The following is an 18,993-nucleotide window of genomic DNA, read 5'->3' as shown; positions in this document are numbered from 1 at the left end:
ATAATTTTTTCCTCAGAATTGAGTGATTCCATATTTTTTTCCTCTGCTTGGTCTAAAAAAGTAACCGTTACTGACTGCCACAATCTTTTTTTCTTGATTTCTTATAGTGTTTCTTAAAGCCAGAAAGTTGCCATTTGAAATTACTTTAGTTTTGTGTCATGTCTGTGATCTGCTTTTTTTCTACAAAATTAAACAACTGAATAAACATCCTCCGAGGCCGGTGATTCCATAATTTTTGCCAGGGGTTGTATTTTGGCTGATCTCTACCAACCAGTAGATGACACATTATACTGTAAGTGATTCCCCTATGGAATCGCAACCCTACAGGCAGACAACTGACCCTTCTCCAGAAAGTCCTCTGTCTGTCACAGCCAGGTGATTCATGTGTGTCCTCCTGGATTTGTACAGGGGGTCAATAGCACTGACACATCTGCAAGCTGGATCATGCCCAGAGGAACATTCCACATTTTGGCCATGTGGTATGTTCTCTGCAGAGTCTTCTTACCAGTGACATCCAGTTTCCCTGACAACCACCAGGAATCGCAGGGAAGAAGTCAAAATCTCCTATTCTCCTGTGTCTGTGTGTGGTCCACCTGTGACGTCCGGCTTTTTATTGGGGATGCAGCAAATTCCCAGGATGTCCCACTTAGTGGCCTGGTGAATTTATACACAAATAATTGTGTGTAGTGGTTTTGTTTATTTTTCCTCCATGACACAATTTAAGCTCTTGAATAAATTAATATTGAGAGAAAAAAAAAAAAAAACAGCAGCAGCAGCAAAACCCTTCTATGAGTATGATCCATTTGTGTCCCATGACATTTACAAAGCTTTAAAGCCCATGTAATGTTATCCACATTACAAAAACAGGAATTCATAATGTGGGAAGATAATGTTGAGTATTTACATCTGGCCCATTTACATCACACACTTTGCAGACCTGGTTATCAAAATAATTTACCCCTGAAGACCATAACCAAAGATGTAAGAAGGTTTTGTCATATCATTGCTGATTATCAGTTGATAATCAAAAGATAAATAGTAATAGTAGAATTGCATTTGCTGTGAATAGTAATAGTAGAAATGCAATTGCTGTGGATTCCCTCTGTATTTTTGTGTTATGGAAAAACTGATGTAGAATGTAGCTTGAATAGTAGCTTTTGGTGTTTTATAGCCTGTAGTTATGGTCTGTAATGCTTCAGTGGACAACCAGGAACATCTTGGCCAGAATCCTTGAGCCTCTGACTCACTCCATCTATGTCTGTTTCTTTGGGATTCATCCAAATGCCTTTGGTTACAAACATATTTCCTTTCTGGCGTTATTTCAGCCCAGTATCGCATATGCAGTATGGCATATACAACAGAGCAAAGTGAAGACAATTTGCTTTTTATTACATATGTAAATTCATTTTCTTTTTTATGTCATTTAAGGTGAACTGTAATTTGAAATGAATTATGTTCTCTGGTATTTAATAATGAGTGGGGGGTGTAACAACACATCATGTCACAAAGGTTGGCATTGGACATAGGGAAATATTGATATCTGCTGGGAAAAAAAAAGCTTAAAAAGTCAATTATCTGTGTCTGCAGATAATAAAATTTGTGCAAATAAAAACTGTCCAGTAATGTGACACGATCAGACTGCATCATGTGTGATTCTCCCTTTCAGAGCGGATGTAGTCAGCAGCAATGTTTTCAGTGTGACACATGAATGACATATTGGCAAATTGCATCATTATTTGCCAGGAAGCGATTATGCATTGTGTGAAATGTGCTTAATTTGGGGTTTTTCAGTATGGACGCCTCAGCGTTGAGGATCACAGTAACTGGAAAACACCAAGGACATACCCACATTTCACCTGAGAGATGGATACTTTCAGGAAGTGGGGATGGACCTGTTGTCTGCCTGGTTTGTCATCGAGAACCTAAAATGGTTCTGTGTTGTAGAGGATGTAGCGTTGAGTAGCACAAATGCATGCTTTAAGACCTGAACTGGTCAATGAGGTTTTGTCTCCAGTAACTATATTGTCAGGATTATCTCACGGAAGCAACATGCAAGCTTTTTGTCTCCAGTAACTATATTGTCAGGATTATCTCACAGAAGCAACATGCAAACTTTTTGTCTCCAGTAACTATATTGTCAGGATTATCTCACGGAAGCAACATGCAAGCTTTTTGTCTCCCATAACTATATTGTCAGGATTATCTCACGGAAGCAACATGCAAGCTTTTTGTCTCCAGTAACTATATCGTCAGGATTATCTCACGGAAGCAACATGCAAACTTTTCAAGTACCAAAAGATTTTCAGTTTTTTATTTGAAAAGGTATAATACCGTATTTTCCGGAGTATGACTCATGTCAAAAAATGCCCCCTGAAGAGGACAAAACCATTTGCAAGTTGCACTGGACTATAAATCGCATCTTTTTCTGTGTTTTGAGCTCTTTAATTTGGGATTTTTGTCCATTGTTGTTGTGTATTTTTTATTACTGACATTTATTTATTTATTTATTTATTTATTGAAGTTTATTTTTAGTGCTTTGATTCTTGGGAAAGTTCTATATAAACAATCATATTGTTATTAATAACAAACTTGTGAATTTTCGGTATATAAGTAGGACCAGAGTAGAAATCGCAGGGCCTCCATAACTAGTAAAAACAAGTGTGATTTAATCTTAAGAAAATACGGTACTTAAAAACACATCTTATTTTGTGCAGTAGCGAGCTGACTGTCTGTCATTGGGTTGTTGAATTGCTATTTGTGGCTCACAGAATGGAATATGGCTCTTAATTTTACAGTTTTACTTAAAAATTAAATGATGCATCGGCGTATAATTTGCATCTCATCCAAGTTTAAATGATTTCCTTGTGTTCATGAGTGAATTTGTAAACAGTAATCATGCAGTCACAAATGTATAATTTGTAAATGATCCATTTGGGGTAGTATCTAATGTTGTTTATCATATTTTGTATTTGTGTCTCCAACGTGTTAGCCGTCACAGTAAGTGCAACAGATCAGTTTAGTACAGGAGAGACTTGGTGCTTTTCAGTGAAGTTAAAGGGTGAAATTGAAGCCCCACTGTATTTATCAGTGTCAGCCAAAATTAGTTTGAAAATATCAGCATAACAAGTAATGGCAAAAATCCAATATCATGCATCCTTAATTGCACACGTGTTTAGTGAAGCTGATGGATGGATAAATGTAGTTTGTACATCCCAGTGGGAAATTGCAGTGTTACAGCAGCAAATTTTTTCCTCAATAACAAAGTGCACAGTGATGGTGAAAGAGTTGCTCTGTAAAATTTTTGTCATACTTCAGGTTCTTTCAGTGTCCAGTCAGGGTGAAGACACAAAAGAAGGAAAGCAGAAGGTTATTTCCTTTGCAACCTGCCATTATTTAAAAAGAATCCTTGTGCTCAGACCTTCACTACAGGAGCATTTCCCATGTTCACAGGTGGAGGTGATGGTCTAGTTGTTTAAATCTCTACAACTTAATATAAATTAATTAAAAGTATAAAAGCCAAGATGATGGGCTGAATTTTAGAACACTTTGGTATAATACCTGTAAATAATCTGTTTTATTGCCAGTTTTCTTCAGACAAGTCAGGGAATGGAAATATGAACATTTCCAAGTCACTGAATATGTCTTGGACTTTATTTACTTGGTAAGGTGATGGTCTAGTGGTTAAACGTTGGGCTTGAGACCAGAGGATTCTCTGTTCAAACCTCAGCCTGACTATAAAATCACTAAGGGCCCTGACATCAGTGTGTGAGTGTATTCGTGTGAATGGGTGAATGTGAGGCATAATTGTAAAGCGCTTTGAGCATCTGATGCAGATGGAAAAGCACTATATAAATGCAGTCCATTTACAGTTTTGTTAATGGCTGTACAGTTGGTTAAATCAGTCAATGCTGTGCTTTGTAGCAACTGGCTGCAGCCTACTCTGCAAAATAACAGCATTTTTGCAAAATATTGTACTTGTCCCTTGAACTCTCCATTGTTCTTGCTGACAATACAGTGCAGCAGAAACATCCAGGACAAGTACAGCCCTTTTCTAACACACTGAAAGAAATGTTTTTGTTGGGAATCAGAGATAAATGGGCTGCATTTTTCTCAAGTTTTACCATCTGCTGTGGTAAATACAGCTGTTCACAAATAAAGCTCTGAAAGCATGATGCCTCACGTGCCTTTCAGATTTGCATACCAGTGTCAGTGCACTGCCCTGCAAGGTTCTCAACTGCACACCAGGAGCAACTTGGGGATTACAGACCTTTCCCCGGGGGACTAAGTGGTTTAAATCTCTGATGGAGAGTAAAACTTTCGAGCATCACCTCCCCAATTACATAAGATTTTTGTGATGCACATAACAGAGGAAACATTTGAATTAACAGACTCAAATTCGGAAAAGGTTTGTGATATTGTTCATGACACGATACCTCAGGCTCCCATGTAGTGACAGTGCTGTGAGGGTGTTACCAGAATCGAGATGTGTACCAGCCAAGAATGGATGATGCCACATCAGTGAGAACAAGGTTTTGTGCCCCTGTGAACACAATTGACCAGATTAAGGCACCCACCGAGAAATATTAAACACCATTGTTCAGTATAATGCACACAATCATCAAACAACTTGTGGAATGGTGAAGATGTGTGTGAAAGTTTCTCTAAAGCCACCTTGATTTGCATGAATTTTATCCACACACTGCCGCGCAATTCATTGTGCCAATGCATACTGCTTTGTCCCGCTTGTTGCCATGCTATATAAAATAAAGCTTGCGCCATATCGTTTTGTAGCCGATAATGCATTTGCTCTCAGAACTTGGTTGATCAAACCATTATTTCATTGCTCCCAGAATCACAGAGAAATTATCTACATCTAAAGGTTGGCTCGTGTTCCTTGTGTGGTGGTGAACGCATTTGGAATATTGTCTCCAAGGTAATTGTTTTGTAATATATATATATTGTAATAGAGTTGCATTTTCATTACTTCTTATGAATTAGATAGTGTCTGTAAAGTTATATTTATTATAAAGTAGCTTCTCTTCATAATCCAATTTCAGGTTCAGATGCCCTGCATGCAATGACGCATAGTGTTTTCGAATAGGTTGCGTGATGTTCACGCAAATGGCATGAAATTTATGCTGCCAGAAATTTGAACATTTCTAAATTTTCTTTGCGCAATGGCATGCAGCCGCGCACAGTTTATGATGAGTTTAGTTATTGATGCAGGGATCAAATTTGTGCAGGTGTCAAGGTGCCTTAAGAAAATGGTTCAAAAGCAGAAGTTGTTTACTGCATTTCTTCTTCTTCTTTCGGCTGCTCCTGTTAGGGAGTCATTTCCATCTCACCCTGTCTTCTGTATCTTCATCTTCCTCCATCACACCAGCCACCTGCATGTCCTCCCTCAGCACGTCCTCCCTCTTCTCATCCTGCCTGGTGGCTCAATCCTCAGCATCCATCTCCCTATATGCCCTGGGTACCTCCTCTGCACATGTCCATACCAGAATTGCATCATCTTCAGCTCTGCCTCCTGTCTTTTTGTTAGTGCCACCATCTCTAAGCCGTAGAACATAGCTGGTCTCACTGCTGTCTTGTAGACTTTTCCCTTCACGCTTACAGATATTCTTCAGTAATAAATCACTCCTGCCACCTTTCTCCACCCACATCACCCTGCCTGCACTCCCTTCTTCACCACCTCTCTACCACACTCTCCATTACTTTGGACAGTTGACTCCAAATATTTAAACTCATCTACTTTCACTACCTCTACTCTTTGTAACCACACTATTCCACTGGGCTCTCTCTCATTCACACATCTACTCAATCTTGCCCCTACTGACTTTCATTCCCTTTCTCTGTCTGTTACGTTTAAGATGCGTGGAATTTAATAAACACAAACTGAATTTCAGACATCTTGTATATATTACTCTGGAACAAAGATGACAGACAGTGTTTGACATAAGCAGGACTCTAAATAGCAAACAGGAATCAATTGCAGTGAATCCAATTGAAAATAATAGAGAAGCAACCTGGGCTTCTTCTGGCATTTTTACATAAAACAAACACAATAACAATGCCTATAAACCCAGAGAATATATTCACGAGAGTTTTAGGCACAATATACAAAGAGTTTAATGCTGTTGTCCGTGTGTAGCCTGATCACAGCGCCTCAAATGCATTTCTTCTGTCTTGAATGTACTGAGATTACCCATAATGCACTGGGCACAGCATGTCCACACTAAAACCTTCAAAATTAGTGCATTACTTTAAAACTAAAACACATATCTGATATTTTCACTTTATAAAACTTCAGACGTGACGTTAATTTAAATAACTTGTCCGAAATTAGTTTGGTAAAAATGTTAACCTGGTTGACTTGGGTGATATTGCCAGCGTATCAGTATGGGGTCAGAATAAATTAGTTTTTTGTTTTCTGTGGCCAGTTCTCCTTTGCTTGCAGAGGATAGAGCGGTTTCTTCTAGAACTAGCTCTCATCTGTTTGCAGAGGATAGAACTATGCATCTACTACAAAACATTTAACAGGTAGGTACTCAACTGATTTTAGACTTCATAAATGTTTGTAACTGTTAAGCTTTGTTTACCACGTCTGCGGTCTAAAAATTATTGGGAAGATAATTGGTCCGATAATGGTTTTCAGAGTTATCTGAAAAGATAATCCGATAATGAAACATTATCTTCGATAATCTCCGATTAGCAGATTAGTGGAAATGTGCCCACCACTGGTCCTGGATGGCAACTACCCAGGCAGACAACCAGTCCATCCCCACCTCTCAAGATCCAAACCATCTGCTGCAGCCGGATGAAACGTGGACATCCCCTTGGCCTTCTCCAACCTCTAGCATGCTCAGCACAGGGGCACCTGCATGCTGGATCAGAGAAATACACTGCCTTGATAAAATGTCATAGCTGTCAGTCACTCACAATGGAAGTGATGCTCCTCATCTGAGACTTCCTAAGTAACCGCTATTTTAATTTTAACACATTCTCGTGTTACCCAAGAATCCTCCAAAGACAATTCATACCCAAGACATCCAGTTGTCTTCTAAGTTTTTGTTTAAAACAAAGTTGGAATGAAAATCCAGCTCTCGTACAATATTTGATTTATTATGCAAATTCTTCTGAAACTTGAAGCATGCGCATCACAAATCAAATATTTTACAAGAGTTGGCTAACTGAAACTCGGGGGGGGGGGGGGGGGGGTTGTTTATGTTTTTATTCCAACTTTGTTGAAAACATTGAGGCTATCAGATTGTAAATCCTGTATCTGCATCATGTTTGCATTGCCAGCAATGTAACAAGTAAACTCTGTTTCATACTCATCTCATTTGAGCTTTGTGGGAGAAAGTGACTGTTTATAGTAAGGAAGGAGGGAGCACCTGTGTGTGTCACTTCCTTCTCTGGAGAACTCCTCAGCCACTCGTCCGGTTGGAGCAGATATGCAAGCAGGAAAAGCGAGCAGGCTGAGCTTTGCTTTTGGAGTGACTGGCTGTAAATATTCCTCAGAGGGGAGTCCTGTTAAAGTGTCAGCACTGTAAAATATTCGTTCTGCTTGGTAGGTAATGGATTTGGAGAGGCAAATCGGAGGGTGAGTGAGAAGGAAAAGATGGAGGAGGTCAAAGACGAGGCGAGTGTGGGTGCATTATTTCCCCTCTGTGTGTCTGCGTGTGGTTTTCCTGCAATTGTAAAGGCAGACCTTTGAGGGATCTGGCTATTGATCTAAACATCACATGTGCTGTGCTGTGGTTGGGGTTAGTGCTGGGGCATAGGATGACTGAGTGTTTGGTAAGTGTTTGCATTACTGCTCTACTGTCTCCTTTTTTGTCCGTTTTTCTGCCTTTTGAATTCCCCGACTTCAGTTGACTTATTCTGTCCTTTTATTTTCTGTATTTTTTGTGTTTATTTGCTTGGATTTATGTCTTCTCTCCTTCCCTCCTGAATATTAACTAGCTGGAGCCTTTTTGCCAATAATATCAGGACTTGGCTTGGTCATGCTGCAGTTCCCAGTTATTAGAGTCCCTTATTTGCTCTGCGCCTCTGTAATAATGACTTTGACTCACCATCTGCATGGCATATTCATAATAGATTACTACAAACCTCTATTTCTGTGTGGTAATATTGGTGTTTTTCTTGATGCATTTTGCTTCTCCTTCACATTATCACATAGGTGTGTGTGTGTGGGGGGGGGTGCATGACAACATATTTATTAATTTTTAAGTTGACAGTTTTCTCATGAAGTAGAGTTGAGGTTTAATGGCTAATGATGAGATTAATAACAATGTGTTGACGATCTGTATCTGCACAAAATGAATGCGTATCTCTGAGAGAAACCAGTAGAAACAGCAACGGGTCACTACTCAGCAGCAGCAACAAGACGTCTGTTATACGTTCCATTTAATTGTGAAGTTGGCTCAGTGTGTACCGTCATGTTGGCTCATCTGCACTTATCGACAGTGGCTTTTTTGGTGTATAGTGTATGCTTCCATGCAAACGTTATGCAAGTACCGAGGGAGATTCCAAGAATTCACATCACTACATTAACTGCCATTCTGTAAATATTTAGATAAAAAGAAAAGCTGCAGGGAAAAAAAATGGCCATGTTCATACCACTTCTGAACACCAAGATATGCTCAACAGGAGCAATGAATGTATAGATGTTAAGCCGCTTTTCGTTGTACTTGTAATAGCTTGCCATGAACAAACTTTGACATACTCCCATTAGCACTAAACATACTGGTATTTCCACTGGAGCTACAGCTAGCAGTTATTTCCTTTAACAGTTAATTTGTTCATTATTATCTCAATGTCATGCCTATAAAATGTGAGAAAAGTATTCAGTTGCCTTCAACTGCTTAGTCCAATTAAGGTTCATGGGGGGCTGGAGCCTATCCCAGCAGTCATAGAGTGAGGCGGGGTGCACCCTGAACAGGACGCCAGTCTGTCGCAGGGTAGAAAAAAATATTAATCAAGTCAGTTGTAATTTCCCAGAGCTCAAGACATTAAATAACTGGCTGACAGTCCAGAATGCAAAGATATGAAGTTTACGGCAATATAAAAATGAAGTAAATGTCCACATTGTTGATCATCACAAATATCTTTTGTACAGTGCATTATGCTGCTTTGTTGTTTTGGGAATATTGTGTTCTGATCTGTCATGTCATCAGCTTCAAAGATTGAAACAGTATTTAGTAATTTTAACCAAACATATTCAAATGGATGCAGTAGAAATTTCTCTGAATAATTTAAGACAAAATTCTTTTCTCTACTCTCATTGGTTAATGAGATGCAACATTGGGTATTTTCATTGGGGTAAAAGATCAAAATGGGCCTTTCTGCTCATTTTCAGGAACAAATGTTAGTTGGAGCAAATAGAAATTTGAGGTCACTGTAATTTAAGTTTAAAATCTGTTTTCTGTCCTCACCAGTTACAGAGACACAGGTAGTGGGTGAATTTTGCTGTTCTTGGTTGTTGACTGCAGTTACAGGTTGTGTTCCATTAGAGCCTATAAAAACTTGTAACCTTAATTTTTTCAGTTAAATTAAGGCTGTGCAGCAGCCAGTGTGTCTTGAGATGGGGCGTAACATCTGCAATAACACACTGACAGAGACGTGGAATGCAGTGCACTATGCATAATTATTCATTTACTTTGTGCAATTGTTGCATATTGAAGTCACTCTGATTTCAGCAGCCTTGAGAACATACAGAATTTGATTTTAAAATGAGTATACTGGAGTGTTGATGGTATCTAACCTATCTCTCGCAAGTGATTAGTGCCTGTGGCACTGGCTGAGCAGTAATCAATGAGTGTGAGATCAGGTCTTTAGAGTGTCTCATTGATCAGTCTGCCCTCATCTCTGCCTCTAAACACATTTCTCAAGAGATGACTGGCTGGAGGAAGAGGGGCCATTCAATTCTGCCTGCTTTCATTCGGTCCTCACCAAACACTGTAATGTATGCACACCTTTTCAATGGTTTTTCACTATACCTGTGTTTAGTTCTGTTTGTCTTACTGCATCAGTAGGAAGGGAATGGAAATCACGGAAGGTGGTTCTGCTGACTTGGATGTTTTTGCCTTCCTGACAGCTTGTACATTGTGGGACAGTCAACCTGTAATATATGGGTGCCTTTGCGGTTTTCATGCTGCATATTATTGATTTAATGAAGTATACAAGACCAGTTTGTTTTTGCTAATTTCATCTGGCAAATATCCAATATTGACTCTGGTGAGTTTCAGAGTGATAATAGCAGTTTTGTTGTTACTGTCATCTGTATTGATCAGCCACATGCTTGTCGAATTTGTAGTACAGTTGTGTTCAAAATAATAACCATGTTAAAAAAATGAGTAAAGCTCAAAATCCTTATAATAGCTTTTATTTCCATACCTGTAAATGCACTGGGAACACTGCACATTATATTCCAAATCAAAACATGAAGAAAAATGTATCAAATTTGTTACTACTTACAGAAAGTGATGAAAACGGATATTCGGCTGTTCAAAAAAGCAGCATTGTCTGCATTTTTCTTTACAGACTCAAGCATTTACTGTATGAACTGAAAAATGTTTGAAGATTGAAGCCCGTCACACATAGCAAGAATGTGCCGGAACCATGCCTGACACACCAAATACTGCCATAATCCGACGCAGTTGGGAGGAAAAGAGGCGTGGTCAGCAGTGTCGGAGCGCAGACAGACTGCCTCGTCCACACCTGTCAGATCGCATCCGGAGTGTATGTAGATGACACAGACTGCTGTCAGACGCTCATAAAAGGTGGTGCAGACTGGCCGATATCCAAATGTCTGGATGGCAGACACGGACTAGGGCACTGTGTTCCTCAAGCACACGTGTGTACAAGTTGTGTGTGTGTGGCGTGCACGTGCGCTCCGTGCACATGCGTGGGGCTGCAATTATCACTCAGCCTTGTGTGTGTGTGTGTGTGTGTGTGTGTGTGTGTGTGTGTGTGTGTGTGTGTGTGTGTGTGTGTGTGTGTGTGTGTGTATATACATATAATGCTGCCTGGGCCACTAAGTGTGCACATATGCGCGTGCGCCACTGGACAGCTTCGCTCAAAGTTTGCTGGCAGTTGGGCCATGCAGTACTTCAGACGGACCGTCTTTCCAGCGAACTTTTTTTTCTTGTTTGCCCACTTCAGGAGCACAACACAACTGTGGACACAGCGATGGTTGGATTATCACATAGAATTAATTTTTTCTTTTGAGTGAGAGGATTTTAACCGCAGGCTGCTGTCCCAGCTTCACGTCCATGTGCACGCTGTGAAACACTCCTGGGTTGCTATTGGAGGTGAGATTCATGTTTATTAATGTTGTAACTGCCTGGCACAACAGTTCCATGTTATATCTCCTACAGAGTTAGAAGGTGATCATTTATTACAGTGTGAGATTCATTCCGCTCTGAGCCTGACGCATGCAATGACGTGTAACTGCACAGGACAGAGAGACGCAGCTGCCCGTGTTATATGCAGTTATAATGGAGACAATGGTTCAGATTATTTTCGCCACCTATGGGAAGGAATGGACAAATATCTGTACTGTAAGGTCTACTGTGGATATAACAGCCTGTTCAGATTTGCTGTGGTGTGCGTACAGTAACGCACAGAGCTGTCGGTTTGATGGCCGCTGTTCACATTCACTGTACATGATAATAATTCATAATTATTATCGTGATGAAACGTGTCACATACATTTCAACAGTACCTTTGCCCTCTGGGGGGGTGGACATTATTATATGTGGCAAGTGCAGGTTATACCGGTAGGCTTTGCGGTGCCAGATCCAGCTCGAGGTTCCCTCGTATGTGCTCAAATCATTTTGGATCCTGTTTTGTTGCCATCGGAATATGTAAATTGCGGTTAGATGGTCCTCAAACTGCACATGGACCGCTGTCTGATAGGTGTCCCATCTTGACCGCGCCCGGAGAGTTTTGAACATGTCCATCACACTAAATTCTACAATTCCTGCATTTCTTGGTTTTGCCCCAGAAACCACATTTTTTATGTCACCCCACAAGTTTTCTATTGGGTTAAGGTCCTGGGATTGGGCTGGCCACTCCATAATGTTAATGTTGTTGGTCTGGAACTAAGATGCTGCTTTCTTGCTGGTGTATTTTGGATCATTGTCTTGTTGAAACACCCATTAAAAGTGGATTTCCTCTTCTGCACAAGGCAACATGACCTCTTCAAGTGTGTATGTGATAAATAGACATGACACCATAATATGAGAAACATCCCCATATCATGATGCTTGCTCCACCACGCTTCACTGTCTTCACAGTGTTCTGTAGCTTGTATTCAGTTTTTTGGGGATTTTTTGACTCTGTTTGCGACCTGTAGACCCAATATCATGCTTTTATCTGTCCACAAAATGTTGCTCCATTCCTCTTTAGGCCAGTCAGTGTGTTCTTGGTCAAACTGTAACCTCTTCAGCATGTTTGTTTTTTGTTTGTTTTTTTTTTTTCAACAATGGGAGTTTGTGGGGGCTTCTTGCCCGTAGCTTGGCTTCACATAGATGTCTTCCATTTGTTACAGTACTCACAGGTAACTTCAGACCTTCTCTGGTCACCCTGGAGCTGATCATTGGCTGAGTCTTTGCCATTCCGGCTATTCTTCAATCCTTTTCAAAGGTGGTTTTCTGTATTATTTCACATCTTTCTGGTTTTGGTTGCCATTTTAAAGCATTTGAGATCATTTCAGCTGAGCAGCCTATCATTTTTTCAACTTTTTTAATCAATCAATCCGAACAGTGTCTGGAATTACCTATTTTATGGGATGACCCATTTATGACCCAGTCTGGCAAATACATCAGTCTCAAGTAGAGTTGGGGGGCTAATTGATAGGTGATGTCACATTTCCACAGAGTTCTGCACTGAGCAGAAGTATTTTCCCAGTTTACAGATAAATATGCTGCATTTGAGCCAAGTTTGGCACTCTGAAAGCATGAAGTCACGTTTCCTCACTTGAACAGCTCCTCTGTGTCTCCTCACTGAGAGAGACAGAGAGAGAGGATAGACTGAAAGAAAGAGACAGAGCAAGAGACACAAAAAGAGAGTGCGCTTCCTATTTCTTCCAGACATGAAGCTGCACTTACTGTGTCGGTCCTTTTTCCACTTGGTGGACTTTTGACCATTCAGAATGCCAGAATGAACAATCGGACAGCCGCAGGAATAATAAATGACACGCAGATGACAAAACAAGTGCACACAGCGACAAAATTCTTCACCTAATATCCACTTAAATTTTACACACACACACAAAACTTTGTACAACAACCAGCATGTATAACATTTGCTGCCTTATTCCTTATATAAGGGCTACCTGTAAGTGTGTAATAAGGGTCACAGAAAGAAAAATGTAGACACTGTTTTTTTTGGGGGGGGAGGGGGGTTTGAACAGCCTAATATTACCTTTTCTTCACCTTCTGTAAAGTAATAACAAATTTGATAATTTTTCTTCATGATTTGAGTTGGAATAGAGTTTGCAGTGTTCCCAATGCACTTGTGTGTATGGAAATAAACTATTTTAAGGATTTTGAGCTTTACTCGCTTTTTGTAAATGCACACCTATTATTTTGGACACAAATGTAAGTATATTTGGTAGTGGTGTAATGGACCATAGAAGATCTGTGATCAGTACAGACTGCATCCCAAGGTTTGACACACGTATGGAATTGTAAAGGTTTATATAAGGTTGTGAAATACAGATTTTTGTTTTTTTTTATTTTTTGTTTGGTTTTTTTTCTCACAGTGATCAGATTCATGTTCACATGAATGGAGCATGGTAAAAGTGAACACCCTCGGCCGCCTTTTATATATCCTGCCGCTTTGTGCTCTGTTTGGGTCACCTTCGGTCTCAGTGCACGTGTGTCCCCAGGTTCCATCTAAACACAGAATCACTCCTATTAATCAGGAACTGGGAGTGTGTAAATGGCGTTTACCTATTTTCTCCACTCAGCAAATCAGCGGTTTTCTCCATGCTGTCTGAGTGTGCTGAGCCGAGCGTGGTTGGAGCTTCAGCATAAGGAGAAGGAAAAAAAAAGAAAAGACTTTTGCTGAGTGGTGTGCCTGCTTGTTAGGATCTGAAAGTGCTGTGTAAATAAAGTTGCTGCTGTTGTGGTGGTGGTGGTGGTGGTGGTAGTAGTAGTGTGAGCCTGTCACCAGACAATGGAAAAATCCTCATCTTTTTGAAAAAGAATTTGAAGTTATAAATTCTCTTTTGTTGTATTTTTTTTAATTACTTTCTTATGATGTTCAAGGGTATTTTCATTCACTAGTACTGTTCATGTTAAAAAAAAATCATATAAAAGCTTTTATAACATCCATACAGATTTACACTCTTATCCTCACCTGTTGTCATGAACTTTGGGTTAACCCTGTTGGGTTAAATTGTGGTGGTGTTTATTTCTACTTGCCCATTTATGCTTGGGATTTTTTCCCCCTCTTCGATTTTGTGAAATATGCAAACCACACTTTCAGTTTCTGAGAAACGGTGATTAATGCGTTTTTATATGATGACCTCTGATTTGATCTTATCTTTTGATCTATAACTCTGGCATTATCTGTGTTCCGAGAGGAACGAGCCACTGAGCTTATTCACAAAGTCTGACTGAAATTGCTCCTTTGGTTTTTAATGATAGTGCCATGGACAGTAGACAATAACCTCTCATTTGACCTTGACCTAAGACCTTTGACTTTGGCATGACCTGTATTGTGAGACAAAGGGCCATTGAAATAACCCACCAAGATGGATTCAAATTATTCTTTGCATTTTGAAGATATTGCTGCACACAGACGGGCACAGACATCATCGATGCCATATCTTTGTTTCTCCTTTGTGGTGAGTCGAACTTGTCTCTGGTTATTTGACGCAGGTAGACAAAAATGGTATCAAAATTTATTTGAACCCTGATGTAAATAATTCTTTAAACTTTTTTCCTTACTTTGTGGCTTTGGTTGTGATGTCATATTCTTTGATATGATCTTTACAATCGACTGATAACATTACATTTGCCAGCTTCCTCCAGGAAAATGTTTGGATTTACTGGACCAAATTTAGTGGAACTGGATCATGTCATGGAACTGTAAGTCATATTTTCTTGTACTTTAATAATTTATAATCCACTCAATTTACTCACAAAAGTTACTCAGATTATTAGTAATAAAACATAAGCTCTGAAGTAATTTTACAATGCAAAATGAATGAAATTCATTTTTTCCTCACAATTCTATGCACAATACCCCATAATGACATAATGACAGTGAAAAAAGTTTTTTTTTAGATTTTTGCTTGGACTATCAGACCATGAGAAACAAAATTCTCTGGTCTCATGAAACAAAGATTGAACTCTGGCATGAATGCAAGCATCATGTTTGGAGGAAACCAGACACCATCCCTACAGTGAAGCATGCTGGTGGTGCGATGGTTCATTTTTCAGCAGGACAATGACTCTAAGCACACAGCAAAGATATCAAGGGAGTGGCTTCAGGACAACTCTGTGAATGTCCTTGAGTGGCCCAGTCAAAGCCCAGACCTGAATCCAATTGAACATCTCTGGAGAGATCTGAAAATGGCTGTGCACCGACACTCCCATCCAACCTGATGGAGCTTGAGAGGTGCTGCAAAGAGGAATGGACAAAATTGCCCAAAGATAGGTGGTCCATGCTTGTGGCATCATATTCAGGAAGACTTGAAGCTGTAACTGCTGGCAAAGGTGCATCAACAAAGTATTGAGCAAAGTTTGTGAATACATGTGATTTCTTAATTTTTTATTTTTAATAAATTAGCAAAATCTTAAAGTATGTATGTATGTATGTATGTGTATATATATATATATATATATATATATATATTCATCTTGTCATTATTATTATATTAAGTTATTATAAAGTGCACTAACCACTTGGCCACCACCCCTGCCGCTTCTTCTTAAACAAATGTGAACTGCGCAAAGTCAATAGAGGCTCAATTTTATCTTGTGTTGAGCCTTAAACATGAACATTGAGTCCCAACAACTACTGGTTGTAATCTGTGTGCTGTGCAAATAATACACACAGATCATCCACATCATAAAGAAAAGCAAGACTGGTGTGTTTTTATTAATTAATCATGCAGCTACTTTTAGTAATGTCTGGGTTTACAAAATGTACAGAGTTCACTTTTATGACACAAAACAAGTTGATTTATATGATCCTTCAACAATAAAAGTAAAATCTTTTTAATGCAGCATCGGTTTACAGCGAAAATGTTTAGAATAATATGGCTGTTCCCACATAACCCTCTTTGTATCATGCATAAAAATACACAGATTGCTGCTGGCAGCATAAAGAATGAATGGGACTGGGTATTACAAGACATAAGTCCTTTACATGCCCTGAGGCAAGTCATGCCAGTGTGCTTATCTCCCAGTACTATAGCATGAAGAGGATGAGAGTCTGCAACTCCCCCTGTGTGGGATGGCAATTTGTCACAGGTTACTTCCCCATTCAAGGCCGGTTTCCATTTACAGCTGGGTCAGGTCTGGTTCAGTACATTGCCACATCCACCACACTACAAATCCCCCATGGTTCGTGGATGGCACGCACCCAGGCAGAGAACCAGCCCACCCCCATCTCTTGAAAGTAGCAATCTACAGTATTTGCCACAGGGGCATCTGCTTGGCCTTCTCCACCTGCTGTATTCCTCATGACTGAGGCGTCTGAGTATTAAATCATGACAAGAGAAACATACCACATGACCAAAATATTGTAGCTGGTGTTCCCTCACAATGCGTGATACACCTCACCTTTGTCTCCCCAAGTAACTGTTTGTTTGACACAAAGTCATTTCAGAAGTACTGACGGATCATTCCAAAATGCTTGGTTCCAAAGACATCTAATCGCCACCTTAAGTCACTGCTTAGTCTCCAAGTCAGACAGCTGGATGGACGGGGACAATGCAGGTGATTTGTGAAGCACAGACCTTGATTCTATATATTGCTAGCCAAAGCCCTATCCCAGAATTACCTGTTGGATGGGATAATGGTTTAGGCTAAATCTGAAGATCCAGATCTAACCAGATGTAATTTTTTCATTGTCATTAACAACAAGGGATTTTTTTAAACTGATGGAAATATTAAACTGCCACATCTCACTGTTAAATAACATAAAGACTATAGGAGTGAATATGATCCACACATTAATTATTATTATTATTAGTATAGTATTAGTATTATTATTTGTTGGGGTCTTGAACTTTAAAACAGCGAACCGAAAAAGTGTTTGTCTGGCCGATAAACAAACAAATTAACCAAAAGCACAACTGACTTGAAACCTATTCTGTTTTTCAGCAGCTGGGAAAACATAATTTGAATAATACAGTGTTATAAAATTTGTAGGATTAAACTTTGTGCATGTCTAAAAATGTATGATGGGCTCCAGTGACAGTTGAGAAGTGATTTAGTAAGTGATTTAGTCGCATCAATATGCTACTTCACACATTGAAGAATGATTGCAATCATGTCTGTGCTCCATTTTGTCAAATGGATTTTAACAGCAGAACAGAGCTAATTCTTGTATTTTAATTTCCTTATCTGCTGTCACCCTGTTTCTTATGATGAAGGACGATGCAATCCATCACCCTGCCAGAGAGATGGAGGTAATGCCTGTGTGAAGCATCAGATTGGATGGAAGGAAAAACACAATTAATATAATCTAAAGAGCATTTGTTGATTCTTAAAATTAGAATTGATTTAAAGGCATGCAGAGCGACAATATTCTATATACACGTCAAACTATTCTGTTATCAGATTCAATTATATAAAGCTATGTATAAAGATTTTAATGGATTAGATATGGAATAGATAGTTTGTATTATAAAGATGTACAACATGACTTCTGAATGAAATCTTATACATATTTTCAGCAACATAGTAAAGTAATCAACCAGCAGGAGTGGTGGCCAAGTAGTTACTGCACTTGGCTTCAGTGCGGAATGTTCCAGATTCAAACCCCACCCCTCCATGTAATGTGGAGTTGCAGCAGGAAGGCATCCAGCGTAAAAGTTGTGCCAATTCAACATGCAGATTCACCTTGCTCAGATTTGCTGTGGCGGCCCCGAGTGCAAAACAAGGGAGCAGCTGAAGGGACTCACTAATAAAGTAAACTGCTGTGGTCACCCTAAACAGGCGGCAGGATAAAGACCAGCAACATTCTGTTTTTTACATTGGCGGCTAATTTTAGATCTCTGATTAATTGAGGCAGCATTTTGATCCACATTTTGGTTAAAATTTGTTTTGCTTTTTTGCAGATAGACTGCAGTTCAGGGCTTTATGCTACATCATCAGTTTGAAATGTTTAGGTGGAACCCCCAGTCTCTTTACTCAGGTGTCACACTCCAGTTCCTCCCCACTTTCTTTTCCTTCATGAAAGCTTGGAGTAATGCTGTTATTAGCTCTGCCTGAACATGATTATATGCACCACAGACACTGGCAAAATGGCCTCCTCAGGATGCTGCACTATTGCATTTTAATATAGTTCCTCCCAGATAAAATAACAGGCAAATTTTCCAAGTTTGTTGGAATCAATACACATGAAATATCTTGTCTGCCTTGTGCATCTTTATGGTAGTTTTCATATGGATAAGGCATAGACAGACTCTTTTAAACATTCTTTGTGAAGGTTGGTGGTTAACCTTGCATCAGAGGGCTGCAACTCCAGCACTATCTTAAAAGGTTAGTGAGCTGGATGAAATAATGGCCACTTAAGACACTGATATAATTCTGTCTTGTTTTAATGAAGCCTTAGTCATCTTTCTCTGTGACCCGGCTTATGGGGTTAATAGCTGCGGTCCTTGTGTATTTTAAGGTGATATTTTTTGCCATTAAGCATTTTTAATTCTGTAAGCAAAGCAGAAAAGGTTCCTTCTGCAGGCAGTAGTATCTGTTCCACCCCATAGGCAAAATCACGACCCTAATTACAATCGACTAGTGATTT

The 18,993-nt window shown here is 39.5% G+C and overlaps 1 protein-coding gene across 5 annotated transcripts in view; it reads left to right on the top strand.

The window, feature by feature from the left end:
• LOC117525137 (plakophilin-4-like) overlaps nucleotides 1-18,993 on the top strand; it is a 237,110-nt gene that overhangs the window by 56,410 nt on the left and 161,707 nt on the right. Inside the window, exon 1 of one of the 5 annotated variants that reach the window (XM_034186988.1) lies at nucleotides 7,414-7,800. The exons of the other annotated variants lie outside the window; for them this stretch is intronic. Within the exon in view, the coding sequence (XP_034042879.1) occupies nucleotides 7,786-7,800 (15 nt within the window). The 5' untranslated portion in view covers nucleotides 7,414-7,785. Of the gene's footprint in view, nucleotides 1-7,413; nucleotides 7,801-18,993 lie in introns of those variants that run through there. 5 annotated transcript variants of the gene reach the window in all.

Source organism: Thalassophryne amazonica, chromosome 14 (genome assembly GCF_902500255.1).
Source record: "Thalassophryne amazonica chromosome 14, fThaAma1.1, whole genome shotgun sequence".
Classification (NCBI taxonomy): Eukaryota; Metazoa; Chordata; class Actinopteri; order Batrachoidiformes; family Batrachoididae; genus Thalassophryne; species Thalassophryne amazonica.
This window is presented reverse-complemented; position numbering and strand designations above follow the sequence as displayed.